This window comes from Danio aesculapii, chromosome 22, assembly GCF_903798145.1.
Source record: "Danio aesculapii chromosome 22, fDanAes4.1, whole genome shotgun sequence".
In the NCBI taxonomy this organism is placed as follows: domain Eukaryota; kingdom Metazoa; phylum Chordata; class Actinopteri; order Cypriniformes; family Danionidae; genus Danio; species Danio aesculapii.
The window spans coordinates 21,741,694-21,769,329 of record NC_079456.1 but is presented as its reverse complement, the minus strand read 5'-3'; the positions used below and the strand labels follow the sequence as shown (position 1 = coordinate 21,769,329).

The following is a 27,636-nucleotide window of genomic DNA, read 5'->3' as shown; positions in this document are numbered from 1 at the left end:
TTATGTTTTTTTAAGTCTACTTTTACAATTTAACACATTCAAACCACTGCAGAAACGTTCTAACCAAAAGGCTCATGTCATATACAGATACATTTCTTAATTAAAAACCTACTATAAATTAAAACCATTAACACATGCTATATATATATGTAGTATTATATATATTATATAATATATATATATATATATATATATATATATATATATATATATATATATATATATATATATATATATATATATATATATATATATATATATATATATATATTATTATATTATTATTTTTCTTTTTAACAAGCTTTGGAGACGTACCATAGCCTAAATTCCGCTTTTAAATAATAGGTCACCTATCGTTTTCATCATGAGCCACGGCCGTGTTCAAAATGGGATAAATGTTTCAAAGTGCACTACAAAGGAGCCCAATTCTCAATATGAAGATCGCTAAAACTGAAGTGTAAAAATACTTTGAAAGCAGATTACACCTAAGAGTGATGACTTTAATGCGTTTTTTTATTATTATTCCAAGTTTAAATGTTAGAACGATCTAAATGAATAGGGCATAAGGGGGATAACAGGGAAGAGAACACAACCAGGAGCTATGCTTCTAACTACAGCTCTAGAGGTGCAGTGGCAAGCGTACAAGTTTACGACGCAGTTTGCGAATGTTCGTTGGAATGACAGATTTGGGAAATGGCAAATCAACAAACTATATTTGTAACGACGGAACTTGCGACATTAGTTAGCTAACGATGGTTTTCGGAAACGCACCCCTGGACAACAATCAGGGTTTCTGAAGGTTTCACCAGGTTAAATTAAAGACATTTTTAAGGCCATTATGAAGGTTGTTGCTAGATTGGATATGGTTGCGGCCAAAGGTTAACGAGAATGATTTATATTATTAATTCAATTTCCCATTCATTGTATTTTATTACCGTCTACCCCCACCCCAACCCTAAACCCAACAGTCACAGTAACGTAAAAACAGTAGTTGTACCGAGTATTATTTATGCTATCTATTAAATTACCCAATGTATTTTTTAACACCTACCCTCACCACAACCGTCACAGTACTGTAAAAATATGAATTATTGTTATACAGTGTCATAAAAAATGCTGCTATATTGATCTGCATATCGCACTTTCGGCTGTCTGTATATCCGATCTAGTCTTTACCCATTATGAATGAAATTTTACACTCATACAGGACAAATTTTTTTTGAATATCCCGGTTAAAAAGGATTTTCACTAGCTCCCTCAAAAAAATCATTATAATTGAATACATTTATCAATACAATAATAATTTAATAATAAAAGTATCCTCAGCAGTAAAAACATGGCGGACTTTCAATCAAGTGTTATTGTAAGGAAAATAATTAAACCATTACGGTCAATAGAGTTAAAATGGATGAATAGTTGGTGATTGTAAGGGTGTTGGCCAGATTGAGTAGCTATACATGAACAAAGGAAAATTAAGACCTGTTAAAAAGAAAATTTCAAGAGTTCCCACTTAGATATGCTTGGCGTATAAAGCAGGTTTGGCATGCTGTCCCGGGAGAGAACCCTGAGCTCGGAGATATTTGAGCCCAGGGCTCTCGCCCGGTCGATAAGCATATCAGGAGATCCGAGATCAGGTAGGTCTCGAGAGCTCCCCTTTAGAAAAGGGAGGAAAAGGAGGAGATGGGGTGGAAGGGGGGATTCTTCCAAACGAAGATAGAAACAGTAGGGAGAAAATGATCCATTAATAGTAGACTAGGATCACTCTGATTGGATTATTACTGATTACAGATGAGTGGCCAGACGAGCTCAATCATATCATGTGCTCCTCTCGAAATTAGTTTATGAAACTTCACTTAAGGCCTACAACACAATATTTCAGTAGGGTTAAGACTTTTTAAGGCTTAAAGTGTAAATTTTGAGATTTATTTAAGACCCCGCGAACACCCTGACAATATAATCTGAGACTGAGATCGTAACAAACAAAAATACCATGTAGTCTGAACCCAAGTTTTGTTAACATGCTCACGCACCAAACTACTGGATGTACCTTTGAGTGACGACTTGTGACTAAACACAAAACTATGACGTATAATGCATGTCTGGATCACAGTTATTAAAAAAAGAGCAATATCTCTCGAGCGTGACCCAAAAACATTTGGTCCTGAGTTCGTAAATGAAACATGTGCGTCCGATACGACTGCATTAGAGCGACTGAGCTTATGAGCTTTATATAACGTCCATTACAAACACGGCATCCTGAGAGCAAACCGATGGTAAAGCGCAACAGGGACGTCCATCAGAGAAGATCGGATCCACAGTTAGCGAATACATCACGTTTAGAAACGACAGCTCAATGATCGAACGCTCGTAGAGGAAGGGAAGTTTTCGTGTTTCTCGTAACTTTTCTGACAGTCTGTTGGGAAACTCAAAGTTCACAAGCGCTTCGTTTCCCAACGCCAAACTCTCAGTTGGGGTCTTCTCGGATGAAGAAGGGGATCGATTGAGCGAGGCATGCTGAAAGCTGTTTGTGGTCAGTGCCTAAGGAACGGCGATTTCCCACAAGTCCCAGTGGAAGCTCATAGTCTGTGTTTAAGGCAATAGTGTGTGGCCTCGAGACCTTCATCTTCATCCCTGGACAGACATGATGCACAATCTGTGAATTACTTAACCAATTATTTCTTGACAGATAGTGCAGTGTTTCCCAACCCTGTTCCTGAAGGCACACCAACAGTACACACTTTCAACCTCTCCCTAATCAAACACTCCTGAATCAACTCATCAGAACATTAGAAGAGACTTCAAAACCTGAAGTGAATGAGTCAGACAAGGGAGACATCCAAAACATGTACTGTCGGTGCGCCTCCAGGAACAGGGTTGGGAAATACTGATTTACTGGAATCGTCTTCATGCTCTCACCATGTATATGGGCTTCAAATGGGGGTCAGTTTTTTCGGCAGACGACCTGCTGGAGATGTAGTTCGCTCTCCGCCGCTACAATCGGCAGCTTGTTTGTCAGATGGTAGTTGATCAGGTGACTGATGCTCTCAAAAAGCATGTCTTTAGTTCGAACCTAGAAGAATACGGAATTATTGTTATTATTATTATTATTTAATTGATATGAGATTAGATAATTTGCTTATGCCAACTAGATTTTTTAATACACTCTACAATGATAATACCTCACTTTTATTTATTTATTTATTTATTTTTGTCAAATAAGTTTTATTTGGTCATTGAATAGACTTAAATTCATCACAAATTCCAGGATTAATTTTCTGATATGCATAAACTTACAAAAACAAACCCCAACCCCAGCCTGTAAGTTTACAGTGATAATCAAAACAACTTTTTAGTCACAATACATTGCTTTGGGGAAAAGAATTTCCTATGAAGTGACAGAAAAAAGGGGCCCAAATCTTCTGAAATTGTCCAATGTTGCCTTTTAAAAGATATCTGCTTCGTTCCAAGTGCCAAGTTCGTTCCAAGTGAGTAGATATCAATTTTTCAAGCCATAGTTTAGCAGTTGGAGGATTAACATTTTTCCAGTACAATAATACCAGCCTTTTGGCTGTTATCAAACAATATGTAAGGAATATGTTTTATCAAACAATATGTAAGGAACAATATGCAAGGAGGTTACATTTTATGAAAGGTGCCATATTTTAAATATTTGAATAAGGTGTTATATTTTTAATAATAATAATAATAATAATAATAATAATAATTCAATTTTTTTTATTTAGATAATAAATAAATATTATCTGATTTGTATTGTTATTATTAATAATAATAACATCAGCAATAATAATAATAATTATTATTATTATAAATTTTATCTCAATGTTCATTTTTACATTTGACAGTTTCTTTACCATGTGATATTTATTAATAATAATAATAATAATAATAATAATAAATTGTGATTTATTTTTTGTTTAACATTTTTAAACAGTCTTTTTATTAAAGTTTTTATAAACATAGTATACATATAACCTTTACTTAGAATGTTTACAAACATAAAAAGAGAAACAAATAGATAGAAAATAATAATTGATAGAAATTATAATAATAGATAAATAATAGTGACAGCTTAAAAAAATAAATAAATAAATAAAGGGGGAGGGGAGAGAAAAGATAAATAAATAAATAAATAAATAAATAAATAAATAAATAAATAAATTCCAATATAAAGGCAACAACAAAGACAAAGCCCCTGACAGCCTTTCAAAGATCAAGTAAGTATGTTTCAATTAATGCCCAGGTCTGTTGGAAAAAGTCTAATTTCATCTGCAAATCTGCAGTCATTTTCTTAAATATATATTTGTTTAACATTTTATTATGTGTAATTAATATTCTGTGAAATGTGCCATAATTTTAAGAAATTAATAAGGTGTTATATATTTTTTGAATATTCATATTATTATCATTAATAATAACCATAGTAATAATTCCTAGCTTGTTTATTTAGGTAATGAATATGTAATTGCTATTAGTGTCATTAATGTTGTTAATAATTATAATAATAATAATCATCATCAGCAGCAACATAATTATTATTTAAATAATATGAGTAGAATCTCAATCTCTATTATAATTGTATAATATTTACTGACTGTTATTTTATAACTTTTTTTAAGCATTCTATAATTTTGGGCTAGATTCCACAGAAAGAGCTGAGCCTTTTTCTAATAACAATTAACAATATATTTTTAGAATAATTTCTCACTATGTTATTAATAATGTCTTTCTAATACTTATTAATAATAATCTATTTTCACCGGCAAACTAGTCTGGATTGCCTGAGCCATATTTGATTCCACATCCTACTCAGAAGAACTTGGAAGTTTGTTTTCTTCCTCTGCAAGTTCATGAAGAGCCTCAAAAACCCAGCTCTGCCATTAAACTGCATCTATACCAAGAGTCTGAAGCTCCACTCACCACTCCTTCAGGATCCACCAGCAGCAGATGTTTAGGAAGGCCGCACTGCATCCCCGTCAGCACGTACTGGCCTGGGTTAGTAGCGCTGTCCCGCACCAGGAAATCCCCATCGCGGCCCAGCAGATTCTCAGCATCCCTGCGGCTCATTCGGCCATGGTACCACATCTCTCGTCTCAGCTGGTCTTCTGTAGGGGCCACGGGGGCCCGGCGGCGTGGGGGACTCGGCCACTTGTCCTCCAGCACACAAACACCACTGGCTTCATGTAGACGCAGGGCATCTTCAAATGGCCCTGACAGGTCCAGAACAGCAATTTAGAAGATCTCAGATATGCAAAACATCTTGGGTGTGCATTATTTTATAATAATTCAACGAAGTGGAGTCAATTACTGCGCTTATACTATAGTTACCACGCCTAAGGACACTGTTCAGACTTGTACTTCAAAACATTTGTCTTTTTTTTTTTTTCAAATATAATTTTTTTGAGGGCATTTTAGACAGGAAGTGGGAGAGAGAGCAGGGGGAACAAGATCTTAAAAGGTCTGGGACTCGAACTCAGGATGCCTGGAGCACCGAGGAAATTTACAATGCTAGCGCACATTGTTATTATTTAGACAACCCAGGCTCATTCTGAAAACGTACCTCTATATACATTTCCGGAGACTGCGAAATACGTCCCAGGGGGTACGTTTTTGCAGTTTTTGTTTTCGAGACGCCGTACGCTTTTCGAGATCTCAAATTCGTGCCTGCTGTTTTCGCGTAAATCCATCAGAGGCCGCTGTAGACTGACTGTTTGTTTGACTGACTGAATGACTGACCAATCGACTGACCCACCCTCCTCCCTCCCTAAACCCAACCAATTTTATTGATTGACCCGCCCACCCACTTTCCTAAACCCAACCAACAATTTTCGAAAGCAATCCAGAAAAAGGAAAGCTCTCGGCTGATTTTTACCACGTTTTCAGATTTCACCACATTCTCACCCTGTTATTTACTTGTTTTGGGGCTTTTTTTGGATTCTGTTTTTGTCTTACCTGCTTTTTGGAACCGTTCTTCACTAGACTCGAACCCCGTCGTCGTGGTCAACACCTCTCTGCGTTTCAAGTCCACCAATGTACATGGCAAGCTAACGCGACAAACTGGTTATAGTGGGAAAGCCATCCATATGGAGGTAAGCGGCCGGCAACTGGTTATCGCAAAAAGAAATGGCATAATACAACCCCCCCCCCCCCCCCCAAACGTAGCATTCGTTTAAAAAAAGAAATGCAACCATACGTACCTCTGGCTACATAATTCATGGTTTCCAAAAAAGGTATATAGGGCTACGTTTTCAGAATGAGCCTGTGTTGTATTTAGATGAAGTTAATCCACTGAAAAAAGTTTGTTTTGGTAATCTTCAATCAAAGTCTGGCCATTTTGACAGCTTCAACTACAATATTCTTAACTGCACCTCTCTTACTCTTACCGTTAGTTTGCTACAAGCGTATGATAAGGAAAAAGAAAGCCCCGCCCCCTACTCAATTTTCTGCTTTTTTTAGAAGTACATCAACATACTGAAATTAAAGCCTCAGCAACTTCCAGTTCATGTGGGCATTAAATAATCCACTATGACATGTGTGGCAAAAAGAGATGTATTTAAATGGTTAATTCGTAGTGGACTCACTCATGTCAAAAATGTCCTTCTTGGGGCTCTCAGGTCTGCGCCCAACCGCTGAGGCCTCCAGGTTGTCCAGATTTTGAGTGTTTACATACAGATGCTCCTCGTAATCGCGACTGCCTGGAGGATGACCATCTGCTCGCAAGTAACCATCAGAAGTCAGACCTGCAGAACGGGCCGAAATAAAACCCTGTTTAATGGCATTGCATTTTGAAGAGAAATCTGGAATGATGGACTCATGGCTTAAAAATCAACAGGAGTAATATAATAGTGTCGTTTATCCAGCAGGAGTCTCACTTGAGCTGCTGTTATTCTCTGTGTCCCAGTGGACTTCATAACACAAGTGGGTGGCAGGGAGGCTGTTTGTGTCTCTTTTAGCCGGTGACCCCATCTAAAAGAACAACCACAGGTCTGAGATCAGGTCAAAGGTTATTTTAATGTCAGATATGATGTAACTTTTAATTCTTATTTATTACCGTCATTGATATTATTTATATATTTGATCTTTTTTTGGATAAAACAGATTAAAGAGGTTTTAAAATTATTTGATAAGTCAAATTATTAAAATGTTAAAACAAATATTTCATTAAAGAGTGCTGTATTCATTACCAGCTATTTGTTTGTCTTAGTTAGCATTATGCTAATACCACTCAGTGAAAGTTCATTTTTAAATTCCAATTCTCTCGATTGTTTGGATTGTTAATAACACAAAGCATCATCAATAATGTTTCCCCATCCATGTAGAAGTCAGTTTTACCTGTGATGTTTTGCTCTGTGGGTGTGTGTGAACGTGGCCCAGTAGGCCCGCAGGAGGCCTGAGCCTTGAGTCTATCACTCCCCCAACAGGAGGCTCCTTTCCTGGGATGCTGTTGTAGTAATCGTGCTCGGACGACTCCTCGTCTTCACCCCATGCTGACTCTTCTGTTCTTATATTTCTAGACAAAATATTAAGATATTCAACATGATTGCATATATAAACACATTACATATCAATTAAAAAGTGTCATAAATGTTGAAATATATCAATAAAAGTGTATCTAATAGGCATAGCCCGGTATAACTTTCTGACAGTTTGAGAACCTTGGATATAAATACCACGGTATATCACGGTATTGTGATAACTGCTCTAAAACAAATTATTTTAAAATGTTTGGGTAAAAAACAACAACTCTTTCCCTATTGAACATAATATATTTTATTTTAGGAAACATTTATAACATTTAGTAAACATGTCAGACTAAATAATTCTAATAAATCATTGACTTCTGCTGTCTTCATTAGTTTCAATAACACAGATTTATTTAGAACCCATTAAAAAAAACACATAACTAGTACCTTAGGACCAGTATAACAGAAAATCTTTGCGGTTTCAAAACCTTGACTTTTCCAAACCACGGAAAGCCTTGAAACCAGTTATCGTCCCATGCCTAGTGTCTAGTGATATATTTTACTTAATTCACCCAAAAATAATTTAAAAAACACCATTTACTCACCTTCCAAGTGAGTTTTTTCTTTCTTTGTGTTTTTTAAAATATATTTGAATCAGAGAACCATTAATAACCATTGAAGGGAAGAATATTATGGAAGTCTGATACCGATAGAAAATCAGTTTCCAACAATCTTCAGAATAACTTGTTTAATGTTTACCAGAAGAAATCCAAAACCGCTTTCTAACAAGTGGAAGCTGAGCAAATGATGACAATTTTAATTTTGCTCTATTTGTAGGTGGGCCATTTTACTGATATTTTTGTTTACTTTGTGTATTTCTGTTCAGTAAAGCATAGTTTGTGATAGAAATCAAGTCATTTTAATGAACGTCATTTTACACAGATTTTACAGTATGTCTGTTGGTCCAAAACTACAGTTAAACTACAGCTGGAGTCATACTTTACTATACATAACAGTGCTATATGATTGATGACTGACTGTACTGTGTATGGCCTGCCACTTCTCTGGACATTGTTTGTTTTATAGTTTGTACCACCAGTTAGTATGTTGCTCATTTTGAAAGTGTAATAAGTCACCAATTCTCATCCCATTCAAAACTAGAGGGCTAAAAATAAAAACGGAATATTAAATAATGCTCATTGTGTTACACTGGTGTTTTAGAGCAGTGATTCTCAGCCAGTGGGCCTCAGCGATCCTGGTTAAAATTAACTTCAATACTATGCTATAATTGTTTGATTTCAATATGAAATGTGTCATATTAAAATGATCGACGGAATGGCATTTCCCATTTTCTGTTTGATTACTTCGGACTCACCACCAAAAACAGCCTCGGTGTTAAATACAGACATAACTGTGGCTTAAACTTGCCATGCTGCATGCCATCTAGGACTTCATTCTCAGTTGTATAAAGCAAACTGTCATGCAAATGTAATGGTAACGATAAAAATCAGCTCTTGAGTGCCTCACATCTGCGACTCATACTCATACAGAGCCATTGTCCATTGCGTGCTATCTTTGTGTGAACACTTTAAAATATTCGCATAGATGTCCAAATGAATCTTCTGCGAGTGTATTTTAACGGACGCGCGCATGTACAGAAGGATCTAGCGAGGCTCTGTGGTGTTTCAGTGGTGAACAGCTGTTCACTGTTCCTGTCAGTGAACTCCAATAATATCCAGCTGCAAACCCAACTGCCTTCAGATCGGTGCGTTTCAACAGATTTAGAGTGTTTTTACTGTATTTTACCATTTTTGATGGATATGAATAGTAGATCAATCGATGAACAGTAGTCAGTCTATTTCAAATCAGCAGCAGTTTTTCGCCATCTTCTGTTGTCCTGTCATGTTTATTTATTGAAGGCCCAAATACTCTGCAGTTGTACGGATTAACTGGTCAAAATTTACAAATTCAATCTGTCTGTGTTTAAAAAAATAAATCAAATTAATAAAAATATATAAAATTACATATACATACAGTTGAAGTTATTAGTTGTAAATTAGTTGAAAAAAATCGTCTCTCTGTTAAACAGAAATTGGGGAAACAATAATTCTGGGGGGCTAATAATTCTGACTTCAATTGTATATCTATTTAGCTTTTTACAAAATTTTGTTGAAAAAGAAGAGAAATATAGTAGATGGCAAAATAAATGTATTGCTAATAAATAAAGGTTTAAAATGAGCATTTTCTCTAGACAATCAGTATAAAAGAAAATGTCACACAGATGGGCCTTCAAAATATTTTCGCAGAAGGAGGTGGGCCTCGAAGTTAAAAAGGTTGAGAACCCCTTATTTAGAGGGTAAGGAGTAAACCTCACTTCCCTGACTTCTAGAGGCACACAATCGACTGTCTATAGTGCCCCTGCCAGTGCAAATCAAAATCCAGCTTGGATTAGGATGGAGAATGGGAGTGATTGCACATGTACCAGCAGTGATATAAAACAGAACAAAATAAAAGAAATTATCCATCACTGATGTGACATTGAGCAGTCTTGCGGTTTCTGAGAGCCTCTTAAATGAATTTAGCTTTAAATAACAGTCGGGTCTCTAAACAGGATGGCTGTATGAAACACAAGCCGTGTGTATCTTGTTTCAACCTTCTGAAAAAAGGTTCATAACTGAAGCTCGATGTTGACTCCAGGTGAAATTAGAAAGGCGTTGCTTTCAAGCTGCGATACATCAACAAACAATACGGTTTATGGGAAATCATGTGAATCTCGCTTATCAGAGATGCCGTGATGGCTGCACCAAATCAATAGTCTGCATAAATAAAGAATAATTACTCCCTGATCCAGTGATAGCAATTTTTGGCTGGTCAGATTTTCTTGAGACTCTCAACCGAAATGTACTGTTCAGTATGGCATGATCATAGCTAAAAAAGTTATGCTTTGTTTTTGGAGGAAAAATGTAAGGCCTCTTTTCTGACTGGCTTCTTGGACTCACTTCCACTTTACATTTGGTAAGAATTAGATATACCACTGGGAACTTTCTAAAAGTTCTAAAACACGATAAAGACGAATAGCGTTGTTTAATTTCTGAAGATTTGTAAGATTTTTTTCTCTCTCTTTACATCCATTGCTGTGTCTTTTTGTAGGTCATACATGTTTTGTACTGTATGTTGCCATTTTCTCTTGTTTCATGCTTTATTTTACATTTTGCATAGATTATTGTTTCATGATGGGTTGGTCTGTCTGTTCTTTGTTTTTCTGTCTGCAAAAATTATAATAAGAAATATTTAAAAAATAAAGGAAACAAGTAATACTTGTGTGGGTGAACTATAGTAGAATACAGTGAGCATTTTAATGAATTCAAAGAATAGTTCACCCCAAAAAATGTAACATTTGTTTGTTTCAAATCAGTTTGAGTTTCTTTTGCTGCTGAATACAGAAGATAACTTTGGATATCAAAGGCTTCTAAAAGGCCTCGCATCCAATTTCGCATTAAATTTCACAATAAACATGATAAATTAATGAGAGATACAATTAAACATACCTTATGCCTCTTTGAAGCTTAATAAATGTATAATCTGTGAATCTTGCATGAGTTTGAACATATCTTGTGCAATTACTGCTCAGTAACACACTGTAAACTAGCGGAGCAGAGAGGAAAATGATCATAGCTGTCTCACTAGAAAACGTTGTGGCTTATCAAACACAGTCCCGAGGCGTACATGATCCCAGAGCTGCATATAAGTTCTCTTGATGATGTGGCTACTCGTTAGGTCCGGATGAACGACCTAAAGTACATGCAAATGATGACGGCGTTGCCTGTGACTTGTGTAACAGTCTGCTTTGTGTTCTGATTGGCCTTTTGTCCACCAGGCTTTTAAAACAGTGGTGTCTGAAGCTAAGTGGTGTCTGATTTCCATATACTGATCTCTTATTATTTAACTATGCCTAGGTATACCCAGATTTTCTTTATCCGTTTGTTAAGTCGTGATGTATCGGTGATGTATGGAATACTGTTTCCGGGTCGAAGCCACTACTTATTTGAATAGAGAAAAAATTTGCTTATGTTTATGGTTTTTATTCATATCACACATTAAAGTGAATTTTATATAAAATCAGGTGTACACTACAGTCTCTAGACTTGCTTCATCCCAAATACCAAAATATTTACAATTCATAAAAAATTAATCACTTTCTGGCCATCGGATGTTAGACACGGATATATTTTGCCATCGTGATTTTTGAAAATATTACATCGCCTTGTAAACCTTTATTATTACCATTTGATGAGTCTCCCCATACAGTTTGATATAGCGGTTGGACCCTGAAGCTGCTTCACATGACGTCACATTTAACAAGCGGATAGGGCACCTTTAAAGGGTGACTGCAAGTGAACTGAAGAAACTACCATTTCAGCTGTAATACATTAACATGGCTTATGGGAAATGATGTAAATCTCACCTATCCATAGCGGGAATGGCTTTGGGTGGACTGTGAAGGTACTGTTTGAACTGCAGTTCGAAGGCCTGGCCAATGGTGCTGATCACATTCTGGGCAAGACCGTCGCAGCACTCCAAAATGTGACAAGCTAGAAGGTAACATTATTCATTTTGTCAGAAATCAATTCATAAAAATGACATAAATGAAAAATTTTGGAATCAAACCCATATTTTACAAACAAGCACCACAGTTCAACATCCTACTGCAATTATATATGCTTTAGCGCATGTTTATTTTGGTGAATAATATACAAATGTGCAAAAAAATAAAAAATATATCATTAAAATACATTAAATAATATATAAAAATACGAATAAACCTTATTAAAAATATACAAATAAATAATAAATATACCTCTTTGGTTGACGGGGTCTTTGGCTACATAGGCAACATAATCAGGTGTATCCTGAAACACGAAAAAATTGTTAAAATTGTAAAAGAAACAGCGTTACAAAATGAAGAAGTGTTTTTCAGAGGCCTCACCGAATCTCCACCAGAGGCGAAAGATATAGACTGCATGGGATGATGGGCAATCACCTAGATAAAAACAGACGAAAGTGAGATGCTGTGATGTCTGCATAACACTGAATTAACTGTCAGCATAAAGAAACTAAATTTAAAAATTCAGAGCCGACTCTTTCCTTTGAGAGACAATATCTTAATTTTTTTGCAGCTATGTTACAAACCGTGTTACAATTTTTATTTAATAGCCAACTTGCTCTTTATATTAAACTAATTAACTCAAATAAATCGAAATACATATCAGCTTAAAGCTCTGTTTTGGAAATTTAGCAAACTTTATTTATACTATTATTCATACACACTTAATGGCCACTTAATTATGGAGCTAGATTAGTCTCTGATGATTCACGCAAACAAAAACAAAAAAAACAATGTACACGTGTAGCAAAATTCACATAGATGAAACCAAATATTTATATTCATTCACAACAACAATTCATCTGGACAAAATAAAAAGATATACTTTTTACGGATGCAAACAAATTGCAGAAGTGACAGATGCTCAGGTTGAGTGTGTTTGGTTTAAAATAGCACTGATATTATGGGCTTTCCTGTGTGAATCAGCTGACCTGTCGTGTTGTGGGGACGAGGAGACTCAAGCCATCAATGGAGATGTTGACGCCGATGCTCATTCCAGCAAAACGCAGGTTACTTTTGCCCATGATGGACTGGAGGGTTTTGTTCGTTGTCTAAATTGAGAAGTAAAACAAGCTATTTAATAGTCGGTGCTTCATGTTGTAAAATCATTACAATATAAAGCAATGTTCCATGAAGATGTTTTGTAAATATCCTACTGTAAATATGTCAAATCTCGATCTTTTATTAGTAATTTGTATTGTTAAGCTATTGATTCTGACAACTTGGACAATTTGCTCACTCACTTTCTTCTTCCAGGCAGTTTTTCCTCCAGGTACAGATTCACACAACCTGTTGATGGCTTCCCTTGGGGAAAAAAAAAGAGTAAGGATTTAGAGATGTATTGCCCTATGTGTTTGTACAAAATTATGTGCTAAAAAGTAATGCTTACTCTAACCAAATTACAATCAAATAAAAACAAATCGAGTCGAATAAATCAAAAAAGTGTTTTAATAGAGGACACAATCTCAAAATCAGCAAGAAAATAATGTATAAATAAACAAATAAACAAAAGAATCAAAATTGAAACGAAACAAACGAAACAAAGCAAAAAACAACTCGAGTCGAATAAATCAAGAAATCTTTTTAATAGAGGACACAATCTCAAAATTAGCAACAAAAATGTAGTAAACAAAGCAAAGCAATGCAAAACAAAAACAAAACAACTCATTTTAGAGGACACCACCTCAAAATCACCAACAAAAATTTAATAAATAAACAAAATAATCAAAATTGAAATGAAACAAACAAAACAAAAAACAACTTGAGTCAAATAAATCAAGAAATCACTTTAATAGAAGACATAATCGCAAAAATAGAAACATAAATTAATTGAATAAACAAACTACATAATCAAGCAAATTTTAAACAAAAACAAAACAAAAACAACTCAAGTTGAGTAAATTAAGAAATAGTTAAAAGTAAACAAAACAAAGCAAATCAAAACAAAACACAACTCATTTTAATAGAGGACAACCTCAAAATCAGCAATAAAAATTGTATAAATAAATAAATGAAATGATCAAGAAAATTTAAACGAAGCAAACAAAACAAAGCAAAAAACAACTCGAGTCGAATAAATCAAGAAATCATTTTAACAGAGGATGAGCGTATGGGTGTTTCCCAGTGATGGGGTTTCCCAGTGATGGGCTGGAAGGGCATCCGCCACCTAAATTATGTGCTGGATGAGTTGGTGGTTCATTCTACTGTAGTGACCCCGGATTAATAAAGTGACTAAGCTGAAAAGAAAACGAATGAATGAATGAATGAAAGAACAAAACAAAAGAAAAACAACTCAAGACGAATAAATCAAGAAATTATTTTAATAGCGGACACAATCTCAAAAACAAACTAAATTTAATAAATAAACTAAATAATCTAGAAAAATCAAAACAAAACAACTTGAGTCTTGAGTTGAGTTGAGAACTTAAGTAATAAATAAAACACAATGCCAAAATCAGTTACAAAAATCGAGTAAATAAACAAAAACAAAGCGAAGCAAAGCTAGACAAAATAAAACAAAGCAAATAAATAAATAAAACAAAACAAAAACAACTCATTTTAAAAGAGGACACGGTGTCAAAATCAGTGACAAAAATCAAAACAAAACACAACTCATTTCAATAGAGGACACAATCTCAAAAACAGCAACAAAACTTTAAGAAATAAATCAAACAAATAATCAAGAAAATTCTAAACAAAACAAAACAATCTCTGCTGGACCAGACCAAAACTGACTTTAGAAAATCCACCAAGCCGGAGTAAGATCAAAATCAGTAGTGATGTTTTAACAGGTCTATTAAAACAAATAAAATAAAAAAAGTTTCACTTATGAAACCATATCAATGTCTGTGAAGCATTTGTCAAAGGGGGCATCATTGGTTGCGAGGTCAACAGTGACAAGAGTGTCTTTGAAAGACCGCTGCGCTATCAAATAACCCATTAATATTGTATAAGTGCCAACTGTCCCAGCAAAAGACTTTTCAGGGAATTTTTGCCTCAATAAATGTCAAAGGATACACACAGTTTGCATCAATGTGTTACCCATGTAGCCATTTTCGTATTGCCATTTAAATATATCCAACATATTTGCTGCATTTTATGTATAGTAAAAATTTATAAATACATAATAATAAATAAAGTGCGTATATATATATATATATATATATATATATATATATATATATATATATATATATATATATATATATATATATATATATATATATATATATATATATAATAGAGTATACTACTGTTGGTTTGTCATTATGAAGAGTATATATAATGTATTTGCTTAATTATTTGCTTTAATAAAATACTTAAATATAATATTTGAAGAAAGTATTTGATGTCTAAAACAAAGAACATACAATAAACAAAGTTGTAGACAAGCTAAATTTCTGTTTTTGCTCGGTTTTACAATGCAATTGTTGAGGATGGAAATGTTTTTGGTTTGTTTTTTTGCCCCTAAAATACTTTTTAAAATATAAGAGTTTCGATTTCAAAAATGTATTTAATATATATTTAAAATAGATTTCAGTCATGTGTAACCACGGACCATAAAATCAGTCATCGGGGTCAGTTTGTCAACATTTAGATTTTACATCATCTTAAAGCTGCATAAATATGATTTACAATGATGTATGGTTTGTTAGGATAGGACAATAGATGTCTGAGATACAAATATTGGAAAAACTCAAATCTGAAGGATTGTGGAGGAAATTCTAAATATTGAGAAAATTGTCTTTAAAATGGGACAAATTAAGTTCTTAGAAGTGTATTTGACTAATCAAAAATTAAGTTGTTACATGTTTACAGTAGAAAACATATAAAAATGTCCTCATGGGACATAATCTTTACTTACTTTAAAGGAAAATCTATCATTTCGACTCATCCAGTGTATTTTTGGCTATTGCATTGGGGTGTGCACGTCTTGCTTTTATGCATTCTATAGAAATTGCCTGTTGGTCACAATATATGACAATGACAAACGACAAAAGCCCACCCACAATCCTTCTTCTCCTGCAGAAACACAAAAATCAGCTGATTTACAAGCCGTTCGTTCCTGCGGTGAAATAGATTCTGGCTAAATATGCAGGCTGCTTCCAAGCACTCCCATTATAACCATTATAATGTCATAACAGACAGACAAACAATCGCTCTCTCCTCCAGTCCTCTGTGTTTATCAGCTCGGACTCCTCCCCGTGCAATCTGCATCATCTCAGGCCCCAGAAGGCCCTAGTCATTAGTGGGAGTCGTTAATAATACATGGCTCCATCTCGCCACTTTAGGCCATTGTGGGCTGTGGGGTTCAGGTTACTGCTGATCGATGAGTGAGGGCAGGGAGAGGGACTCCACTAGTGTCCGTCCCGTTACTCCATCTACAAGAACGCACATGCCTGAATGCATATAAATAAATATGCGTGTACTGTTGGGGTTAATGCAAGCAGGGCGACATATGAACGCATAGATCTTTGGGTGCTTCGGGTGGGTGTGTGTTTAATTACTCAATGAATGACAATAATGAAATGTTTATCATTTGTCAATGACAATTTGCGAACAAAATAAAAAAAATTATTATTTAAATCTAAAAGCATAAATGTTTTCTGCTCAGTAAAAACTACATTAAACACAAACAAACAAACAACAAACAAAAAATAACGTGACAAACTAAAAGAAAGCAAAGCAAAACACTAAGAGCAACTTTTGGGCAGCTTCAATAATGGGAATAGATCAGCAAAATAAAAAAACAAAACAACAAAACCAAAACAACACAAAAGCAAAACAATAAACATATTATGTTTAATCCTCCCCCCGCACACCCCAAAAATACTTTTATCTTTAGCAAAACAAAACAAAACAAAACATAAAATAAAGCAAAACAAAGCAAAGAAAAGCAAAGCAAAATTGTGAGGTATTTATGTTGTGTAATTAAATGTAAAAAATTTAATTATTCAAATCTAAAAGAATAAGTGTTTTCAGCTTAGTAGTAGAAACGACTTATTAAATTAAACACAAACAAAAAAACAAAACAAAACACTATAAGCCACTGGGAATTCAATAATGGGAAAAGATCAGCAAAACAAAAGAACAACGTAGCAAACCAAAACAACACAAAATCAAAACAATAAAAATATTATGTTTAATCCCAAATAAAATAATTTTACTTTTATTTTTAGCAAAACAAAAAACAAAACAAAACACTATAAACAATTTTTGGCACTTCAATAATGGGAATAGATCAGCAAAACAAAAGAACAACACAGCAAACCAACATATTATTTTTAATCCCCAAAACATGTATTTTCTTTTTAATTTTATTTAAAATGTACAAAACAAAACAAAACACAAAACAAAAAAAAACTAAAACAAAAAAACAAACAAACAAAAAAAAAAAAAAACAAAACAAAACATACAAAACAAAACAAAAAAACAAAACAAAACATACAAAACAAAACAAAAAAACCAAAACAAAACAAAAAACAAAACATACAAAACAAAACAAAAAAACCAAAACAAAAAACAAAACAAAACAAAACAAAACAAAACAAAACACTATAAGCAACTTTTAGGAATTCAATAATTGGAATAGATCAGCAAAACAAAAAAACAACACAACAAACCAAAACAACACAATAGCAAAAAATAAATAAACATATGTTTAATCCCAAAGAAATTAATTAATATTTTTAGCAAAACAAAAAACAAAACAAAACAAAACAAAACAAATCAAACAAAACAAAACACAGCACAGCAAAACTGTGTGATGTTTCTAAATTGCAACAAAATTAAAGAAAATAAAACATATTTTTAAAAATTAAATCACCAAAGACGCAATCTGAAAAACAGACAAACAAAAACAACAACAACATGGAAACAATACAAAAAGTTTTCAAAACAAAAAAAAAACAACATTTTAAAACATGAAATAATACACTGAGAAAAGCAAAACAATAAAAGACACAATATTACAAAACAAATAAATTAAATTGATAAATAATCAGGTACTTGGAAGTTGAAACAAATATTTTTTTCTAAAATAGAGCAAACAAAAATATAAATAAAATAAACATCAATGCAAAACAAGTTAATGGAGAACAAAAATCATTTAAAAAACTAATCAAAAGGGTGAGGAATTAATGCATCATTATCTTTTTTAATATTTAATACTGAAAGTCAAAAACTTTATGAAAATGATGCTTTTCTTTGAAATGATGCAGACTTTATGATCTTTTTTTATTATTAAATGAAATATAAATTATCCACAGATGAAGATTAATTAGATTAATATACAGATTGTTTTATAACATGAACAATTTTAATTAAAAAAATACATTAAATAAAATAACAGAGCAAAGAAAAACAATACAATAATATTAATAAAAAAACAATCACAAAAATAAAATAACATAAATAAAATTGTATTAAATAAATAAATAAATAAATAAATAAAGAAGATCAATAAACTCCAAAACCAAAACAATCAAATCACGTGAATTGTGAATATTTTATTTTTTATTTACGTCAAGCACAACCCAAATCCAAAACACACTTTACCTTGTGACTTGCGTCCTGGTGCTGAAGTCCAACGATCTCATGGATTTGAGGACCTCAATGCAGCCCATGTACTGCAATAAAAACAAGAGACATCTCATTAGTACACTCAATCAGTCTTCATTTCCCAGAGGTCATCGCTGCTTCGTGGAAATATGAATCTAATTTTTATTGGCAACAGAGTGTATCGTTTTCTATGTTGTTTTTTCTCTCTCTTTCCATCACACGCAAACACAAAGGATGGTTTAACAGCACAATACTGACACTCAGAGTCACATACGCTCCTTTAGCATACAGTAATTACAGATAAATGCTAAACATATAATTTCAGCAAGACAGCTTGTTCTTGGTGCTTCTGGAAAAGACGGCATAATAACCGTGCTGGGGAAGGTAATTACTGCAAAGTGTGAGGAGATTGACGGTAGTAACCGCATCACGGCCGGTGGGGGTGGGCTGGGTAGGAGGTATTACTGCAGTCTGGCTCTTCTGGGACAGGGAAAGTGCTTTGACGAAGGTGTAGAGGAACATCCATTTGGCAGTTAGTCACTAATGCGTTCAAAAGGATCACAGGACCTTAGAGAAAGAGTGACTCTGCCACAGAGATGGCGCGACATATGTTCGAATGGAAGAGTTTGCGGTTCGGGATGCTAATAGAGGGTAATCCCTAATCATTTTTTTTTGGGGGGGTTTTAGGTTGGGTAAAATATTTTGGAGGTCTACACCCACCTTCACTGATGTACAGATTGTGTGGTGGCCAATGGTTGAGTCAAAGCAGTAGTGTTAAACATGACAGTCATTCATACTCCTTCGGCTTAGTCCCTTTATTTATCAGGGGTCGCCACAGCAGAATGAATCGCCAACTTACCCAGAAAATGCTTTACACAGCGGATGCCCTTCCAGCTCAACCCAGCACTGGGTAACATCCATACACACTCATTCACACACTATGACCAATTTAGCTTATTCAATTCACCAATAGCGCATGTCTTTGGACTGTGGGGGAAACCGGAGCACCTGGAGGAAAGCCATGCAAACGAAGGGAGAACATGCAAACTCCACACAGAAATGCCAACTGACGTCGGCGCCAATAGCCTAGTGGTTAGTGCGTCGACATATAGCACCCAGGTGCTCGCAGCGACCCGAGTTCGATTCCCGGCTCGAGGTCCTTTGCCGATCCTTCCCCTATCTCTGCTCCCCACATTTTCCTGTCTGTTAATCTCCACTGTCCTGTCAATAAAGGTGAAAACCCCTAAAAAATAATTATTAAAAAAAGAAATGCCAACTGACCCAGTTGGGGCTCGAACCAGCGACTTTCTTGCTGTGAGGTGACATTGCTAACCATTGAGCCACCACCCAACAGTTAAACCAATTCAACCACCCAATTCAAAAATGAAATTTTACTCAGCCTTCATTCATTCATGAGTTTCTTTTTTCCCTGTTGAACACAGTGATAAGATGATATTTTGAAAAGTGTTAGCCATTAGCTTTAATGGCTAGCATTAGTTTCCATTCAAATATGTGAACTAGTGATATTTCCATATCCTGGACCAGGCCGTATCCTGAGCAGCTACTGTGATGGTCATGGAAGAATGGAGAACATGAGACTGATTCCTGTGACGCTCCAGAGACAGACAAGTCTTCGCTGAGGCCAGCTTCCAGCCTCCGCCACTGAGACTGCAGCTCTGCACAAGACGTTTGGCCAGCGGAGAAATTAAAATGGTCGTGCCCAACTGAGTCTGGTTTCTCTCAAGGTTTTTTTCTTCACTTCAGCCATTAGTGAAGTTTTTTTTTTCCTCTCCGCTGTTGCCTCTGGCTTGCATGGTTCGGGATCTATAGAGCTGCGCATCGTTGGATTTGCTCTTCAATATTTGGACTCTCAGTAGTGATTATTAAACCACACTGAACTGAGCTCAACTGAACTGAACTTAAACACTACAAACTGAATTACACTGTTCCTATTTACTATTTACTATGACCTTTTATGTGAAGCTGCTTTGACACAATCTACATTGTATAAGCGCTATACAAATAAAGGTGAATTGAATTGAATTGAATAGTGATATTGCGCAAATCTGGAATATCACATAAAACGTTTGTGAATAAAGCACCATATCCATCCAATGAGTCAAAGAGGACAAAATCATTACTTGCTGATAAACTGGCGCCAAATATTTAAAAAAGAAAATGGAACGGGCTCCATGCACATCTAGTGTTTTTCAGCCAACAATAAACTTCAGGTAAAAGGTTTATGTGAATATTTTCAATTTCATAAGGTTTTTTTTACAGCATCGATGTTGTAATGTAATTAAAATATAATTAGTTAAATAAACGTAAGCATTCATTTAGTTGTTCAAGCGTAAAATGAGAGGAAAGACCGTTTAAAAGTAAGCGACGTCAGTAGCAGCAGGTTTTTTGTTCTGTCTGTGTTTGCGTGGAAGTACTTCGGGGAAGTACCGACAAACTGCTTCTGACCTTGAAACGGTTCTGTATGAATATAAAATAATCCCTTTAACATAGCAGGCATGTGTTCTACACTGACTTCTCTTAAAGGGACAGTACCTCAAAAATGTTCTTAAGATGCGTTCTCACTTTTAGTTTGTTCCGTAATACAGTACATTTAGGTCTTGTCCGCTTTGTGGATACAATCTAAGTTATAGATCTCAAACTTGATGTCTATAGGGCCGTTTTGTTACAACCCTAATTAAATTCAGGAATTGAGTTTGAGACCATTGATCTAGGTTTACAAAACAAATGACCTTTTATGCCATATATTTAGTGATTAAAACACAAAACAATCAAATGCTGTGTCATGGGCTAAATCTGATCTGTGCATGTGCGTACATGGGATAGTATTTAAATGAGTAAATGAGTCAAAACAGCTCCAGGAATGAATCAATCACACACACAAACAAGCATCTTCTGCAATGAGGGAAATTTGTATAAACTGTATTGATCTGTAATGAGCAACATTGTGGCTATGATGAACAAAACTATGCTTCAGCATTTTGTCTTTCTTAGGGTTGCATCTTTGTGACATCACATCCTGTTTTTGGTGTTTAGATGTCTTTGGCACATGTTGCACCTGTTTTTCAGTGTTCTCGGTCCATTTGTTTGTTGCGCATCAAGATTCGATTGGCAGCGTTCACACTTATTCAAACGAACTGCACAAACAAAACAATTAAACACCAGAGTTTTAATTAAATCAAACCTGCCAAGTGTGAACACAACCTTACTTAGTGCTCCTCATGTCGTAACAAAACCAACCCAGGCTCATTCTGATAACATACCCCTATATACATTTCTGGAGAGAGGGAAATACATCCGAGGAGCTACGTTTTTTTGCAGTTTTTGTTTTTGCGAATCCACCAGAGGCCGCTGTGTATGCTTTTTCAGATCTCAAATATCTCTCGCGAGTGCCATTCGCGCCCGCTGTTCTCGCGTAAATCTACTAGAGGCCGCTGTCGACTAACTTACTGACCAACCGACCGATGCCCGCACCCTCCCCCTTCCCTAAACCCAAACAATAGTATGTTTATAAACTCAGATTGACCCGACCACCCACTTCCCAAAACCCAACCACAATGTTTTGAAAAGCAATCCAGAAAAAGAAAAGCCCTCGCGACAGCCTGATTTTTACCACGTTTTCCTATTTTTACCACATTCTCACCCTTTTTTTACCTGTTTATTTTATTTTTTGCCTTTTGTTTTTGTCTTAACCACTTTTTGGAATCATTCTTCACCGGACTTGAACCCTGTTGTCACGATCAACTCCGCTCTGCATCTCAAGTCCGCTGACATACATGTCAAAGTGCTACCGGACAAACTGGTAACAGCGTCCATATCAAGGTAAGTGGTCAGCTGGTAGCGAGAATAGGAACAGTGTCATACCGCCCCGTAGTGCTCGTTTTAAAGACGAAATGCAGCCATACGCAGTTCTGGCTACATAATTTGCGATCTCCAGAAACGTATATAGGGCTACGTTTTCAGAATGAGCCTGTATTGGACAAAACCACGTTTTTTCCTGTAGGACACATAAAGATTACACCTTTTTGTAGTATTGTGGTATTTTTATGTACTATGCTAGTCAGTGTGTTTTTAATATCTTTTTTTAGTATTGACCTTATTCTTCACGTATGAACACATGCAGTTATTTGAATCTCTTTGGCTTGAGACTTTTTGGTCTCATTCATTTTCATTCATTCTTAGACATTAAAACAGCTCATTGCACTGCTTGAGGTTGCAAATTGATATTTTCTTATTATATTTTTCTGCTTTGTCTGTAAAGTTATGGACAAACTTGCTTGTAGAGCAAGTAGTTTGACTGTTTTCTGCCGAATATTATTCATAGTCATTTCCCCCATAGGCAACTGAATCAAAAGTTCTAAAACAATGGCAAAAACGAGTGCACCTTCACATTAGAATAAGGTCAATACTGTCTCTTTAAACTTTTTTTAAGCACGTGTCATGACTCCAGCCCATTTCTTTCCAAGAAACCCATCGCAGACATCTTAACTAGATTAGTCAGCAGCGGGAAGTGTTCAATCAGTGTGATGAAGCTTCTTCCCTTTCTTCTACTGCATTTCTTTTGCTTCCTCCTTTTCTCAAAGAACCTATTGTGGCACTAGATGTTGCTTGTTAAATTAACACTCTAACACTCTAAAAATCAGCAATTTCCCACTATCGAAACGTAAAAGATGTTTCCGCAAAATTGAATTATGGCATGCACAAAAAGTGGCAACATCCACCAGTGATGCTGCAGCTAAAGCTACGGCTCACATGTGACATCACTGAATGATATATATGTTTGCCACCATGAATAAAATATAAACATCTAATTTTAAAACTGGCAAGTCACAGGAAATGTTTGCATGGGAGGAAATGAACATTGATTCTAAATATATTCCAAATAGCTTGTCATCTAGGATACAGATTTGAGCGTTGAAAATAAAACTCTTCTTTACCACAGTTAGTCGTACAAAGCAAGAATCCCTTATTTGTGGTGTGCCAACATGCCAGAGTGTTATTTGGCTAACAGCCCCCTTCCATGCCTGTTTCCTCTGCTACACATGTGATACAAATAACTGTGATTAAACCTAATTGAATAAACGAATGAATGGTGCCTGTGTAATGCAATTAAGGAGCGTGCGCAGGCCCAGTCTAGGCTTGAGGGCCGTGCGGTTTCAGCACACGGTGGGGTGGATGAGTGCAGGGACGGAGGGGTGAGAAACTGGGTTGAGAGAGCGGGTTGCTGCTGTTATTGACGTCAAATAGTCTGCCAACATTTGTAACCCTTGACTGACCAAGACGCAAGCCAGGGATGAAAATACATGGTTATATGCACAACATCTACTAAAACTGCACTACTAAAAAGGGATAGTTCACCCAGAAACTACAATTCACCCTCAAGTGGTTTCAAACCTTTTACTTTATGTTTCTGCTGAACCTAAAATAAGATATTCTGAAAAAAGCAGGAAATCCATGACCATTGACATCCATAGTAGGAAAAATAAATATTTTTCAAAGTATCTTCTTTTAGATTCATGAGTTGAAAGAAACCTAAACCGGTTTGGGACATTAAATATGAGTAAATAATGACAGAATGATCAGTTTTGGGTGAATTCTTTAAATTAGTTTGGTTACCTAAACGACATAAACAAAAATCAAGCACATTGGGAATATGCTTTCAGTGATTTCATTTTCAACATTCACTTAAAATGTCAAAATGAACATTCTTTCTGTTATATTAGCATGTTATGCTAACTTTTTTTTTTATTCATTAAAGAAAGCACATGTATGTATGTATGGACCGTTATTGATCCCAAAAGGAACTAGGAATTGCGCAAATATCCATCTTGGGATCAAATTCTGCGAACAGCCGTCACTCATACTCCATCATAAACAATGAGCCTCCCTCCACCTCCCATCAGCTCTAGTTTGTTGTTTACTTCGGTTTGTTTACCCCCTGCTCTGACGCAGTCGCAGTACCACACAAAGCAATATATCTGGATTAAATTATATATTCCTGCTTTCTCCTCAAGCAATTGAACCCTGACATAACCAATACACTGCAGCAAATAGAGCGCCATTGTTCTCCTATCATAAGCAGTTGAACTCAGCTTTTAAAGAGACGGATCTTGCAGTTGTTTATGAGCTGCATGGAGATTCAAATCTCTGCATCTTCAGAGCTGCATAAGATGGTGCAATGAATGTAAATGAATGCTTATCGACAAGACTAGACGGCAGAATATTGACACCATTGCAGAAAAAAAAACATTAGACGGAAAGCATGGTGAGATGTGGAGATAAGTATAGGGGACTCACCCTGACGATGTAGGAAGCCCCTGTGCTGCTGATCTTTTTGTCTGAGTGCAACCACCCTTGAGACGGCTTGTTGATGAAGCTGCCCTTCTGGGTGAAGTTATCCCCAAGCCATATTCCCTCCACCCTGGTCCTCCGGTTCATCCCGGTCCTGAAGCTCCCAGAGCCCCCTGGACTCCCCTCGGCGGCCCCTGCGTTGGACTCTCTCTGACTGGCCCTCTGTCTCCTGGAGGCCTGTAGGGAACAGGGGCCCACACAAACAGGGTCACAGGAGTTGAATACAGCTGCAAGGCTAGCCACAGGACCGCTGGCAGCAGCCGTCCCCCCAGAAGCCGCAGCAGGGGAACTATCGGTCGGAGGTGCCCTGCCAGAATCCTTGCTGGAATTGGAGCTGGAGCTGCTGTTCGATGGGCTACGGCTGAGCAACGAGTTGGAGAACTTCCACTGGGGCATTTTGGGGATGAGCATGCAAAAGGTGGTGGTGCTGTCCTGCTCGCCGTCCATCCCGGGCGAGTCAGCCAGCACCTGGGCTGAAGGCGGAGGTAGAGCAGCGGTCTGCAGGGGTGGCAGCTCTAGGCCCGGCGCGGACGAGGAGGCCACCGGTGTGGCCACCACCTTCCCGCTCATGGCCAGGCTCTGCATAAGATCGTCGGAGGAGGTCACAGAGTCGTTCCGGAAGCGGTCATACTTGGGCTTAAGTAGCATGCCCGGAGGAGCGGTCCAGAGCGGAGAGGACAGTGGGGGGGAAGAGGGAGGGGAAGGGGGATGGCTAGGGAAAGGGAAACGGAAAGATGCAGTGGAGATGCAAAGGAGAAATCCACAAGATTCACTGCGGACTCAGTCTAGCCCTGCGTCCCCTCTCTGCTTTCTGACAGTTGCTCTGTCCCTTACTGTGGCTTACTTGATCCCTCCCTCTCTTCTTCATTCTCTCTCTCTCTCTCTCAGCCTATCTTCCCCCCACTCTCCTGGTGATGTCATAGTGTTATGGTCTGTCTATTAGCTCTGCCCAGCCCAGCTGCGTTCAGGCAACATTAGCTAATGCACATCTGCCTGAGCAGCTCCTTGTATTTATTACAGATACAAAGCCATAGAGTCCTGCCGCGATAGATGAAGGTGAATGATGGGTCTTATGTTTTGAATGGCACTATCCCGGTTAAGGCTAATTCTTGTGGGAAGACAAAAGCACTATAAATGGCTTGTTTTTTTTGCATCACAACAAGGAATATTGGGGTGTGGAGGAAATATTCAAATAAGACATTGAAAGACATTGGTATAGCATAAATGCTAAGGTTTAGCTGGGTAGAAAAAAGAAAGTTCTTCATGTTTAGCCATTACTAGTATTTAATAAAGGGCTTTTAAAGTAATATCTTATACAAAAATAAAATTATTCAATGTTGTTCATACTCAAACATTCTTTTATAATGCACAGATAAAATAAAGAGTCTTTATAATAACCTGAAATTAGTTCAATTTTCAATTCATCTGTATTTCTATAGCGCTTTTAAAATTTAAATAGTCTCAAAGCAGCTTAACATAGAAGATTTTAGAAAATTGAAACTGCGTCAGTCCAGTTTTCAGAATTGAAGTTCAGTTTAGTTCAGTTCAGTGTTTAATTTTCACTCCTGAAAGTCCAAACACTGAAGAGCAAATCCATTGATGCGCAGCTATATAATATCTTAGTGTATATTTTACTTGATCACACTTTAATATTAGGTAGGATTAAGTATGTAGAATGAGATCATGAGGAATACATACTTTATAAGTATCAATGAACAGCTAATATCTTAATATGCAGGTAATAAGCCACAAGTTTATAGTAAGAATTGGTGCTTAAAAGAAAGTTTTACCCTTTAAAGTGTCAACTTTCATGCCGCAGATCAAGATAATCACTTGTAAGTAAAGTACCTTTGTGGTCATTATGAATACTACCTTTTAATTTAATCAAAATTAACAATGAAAGCATAACAAGACTTACTTGTCAAATAGCTTGTTATAGAGCCCATTTGAGTGCTTAAGATGTCAAAACATCATTTACACCAGTTAATATAGAGAAAATTAACTTCTTAAATACCTCACAGCAGCGTTACTCTCATCCTCATTCACAGAGAGTTCTTCATATTGCTGAAGTTTGGATCATCTAACAGTTCTCTTTCAGACGCTTTCTGGTCTTCACTTGCTGTCGACAACATCTGAGTTGTCACATTTGCAGGGCTTGCGCAAGGCGCTGTGTTTGACAAACAGTCTCTTCCTTTTACTCTGACGTCATTTTTTTCGCAACTGCCCAAAAAAGTAAACGCAAAGACTCCACGAGGCCAAATAAACAGGAAGCCCCAAAAAAACTCTATATTCCGTTTCAGTTGCTTATGTGTATACACTATCTTGGTGGAAACCTCAGGTCTGCGGCGTTGGAAAAAAATCTCACACTTGCTTCGTGACTCACAAATGACTTCTGTTTTTTTTGTTCTTGCTACATTTTCCTAAATCAACAACTTTGGGTGCCCTCTTTAATGTGTTGTGCAGAGATTTTGTTGATTTTCCATTTGTCACACGTCCATTGCACTACTAAGCTGCGATCATTTTAGCTTTTAGAATAGGGTCGCTGTGACCGTTTGCAATTAG

General features: G+C 36.1%; 1 protein-coding gene across 2 annotated transcripts; it reads right to left on the bottom strand.

The window, feature by feature from the left end:
- Nucleotides 1-306: 306 nt before the first annotated feature.
- Nucleotides 307-27,205, bottom strand: shc2 (SHC (Src homology 2 domain containing) transforming protein 2). Of its 2 annotated transcripts, XM_056447945.1 has the most exons (14): nucleotides 27,089-27,205; nucleotides 25,021-25,251; nucleotides 18,703-18,773; nucleotides 13,389-13,449; nucleotides 13,077-13,196; nucleotides 12,469-12,522; nucleotides 12,340-12,391; nucleotides 11,947-12,073; nucleotides 7,351-7,528; nucleotides 6,891-6,984; nucleotides 6,600-6,758; nucleotides 4,939-5,228; nucleotides 2,917-3,070; nucleotides 307-2,631 (listed from the first exon to the last, which is right to left on the bottom strand). In XM_056447945.1, exons 2-13 carry the CDS (start codon nucleotides 25,159-25,161, stop codon nucleotides 2,942-2,944), a joined length of 1,476 nt encoding a protein of 491 aa, XP_056303920.1. In that variant the 5' UTR covers nucleotides 25,162-25,251; nucleotides 27,089-27,205; the 3' UTR covers nucleotides 307-2,631; nucleotides 2,917-2,941. The 2 variants fall into 2 exon arrangements, with proteins under 2 accessions (XP_056303920.1, XP_056303919.1); XM_056447944.1 differs by lacking the exon at nucleotides 27,089-27,205 and having other exon boundaries at nucleotides 25,021-25,891.
- Nucleotides 27,206-27,636: the final 431 nt, after the last annotated feature.

Coding starts and splice junctions, on each gene's coding strand:
- shc2 (XM_056447944.1), bottom strand. CDS start 25,722: ATGCTACTTAAGCCCAAGTATGACCGCTTCCGGAACGACTCTGTGACC. Junction 18,774..25,020: donor GGGCTTCCTACATCGTCAGG/GTGAGTCCCCTA, acceptor TTTTTATTGCAG/TACATGGGCTGCATTGAGGT. Junction 13,197..13,388: donor AAACTGCCTGGAAGAAGAAA/GTGAGTGAGCAA, acceptor TTCTCAATTTAG/ACAACGAACAAAACCCTCCA.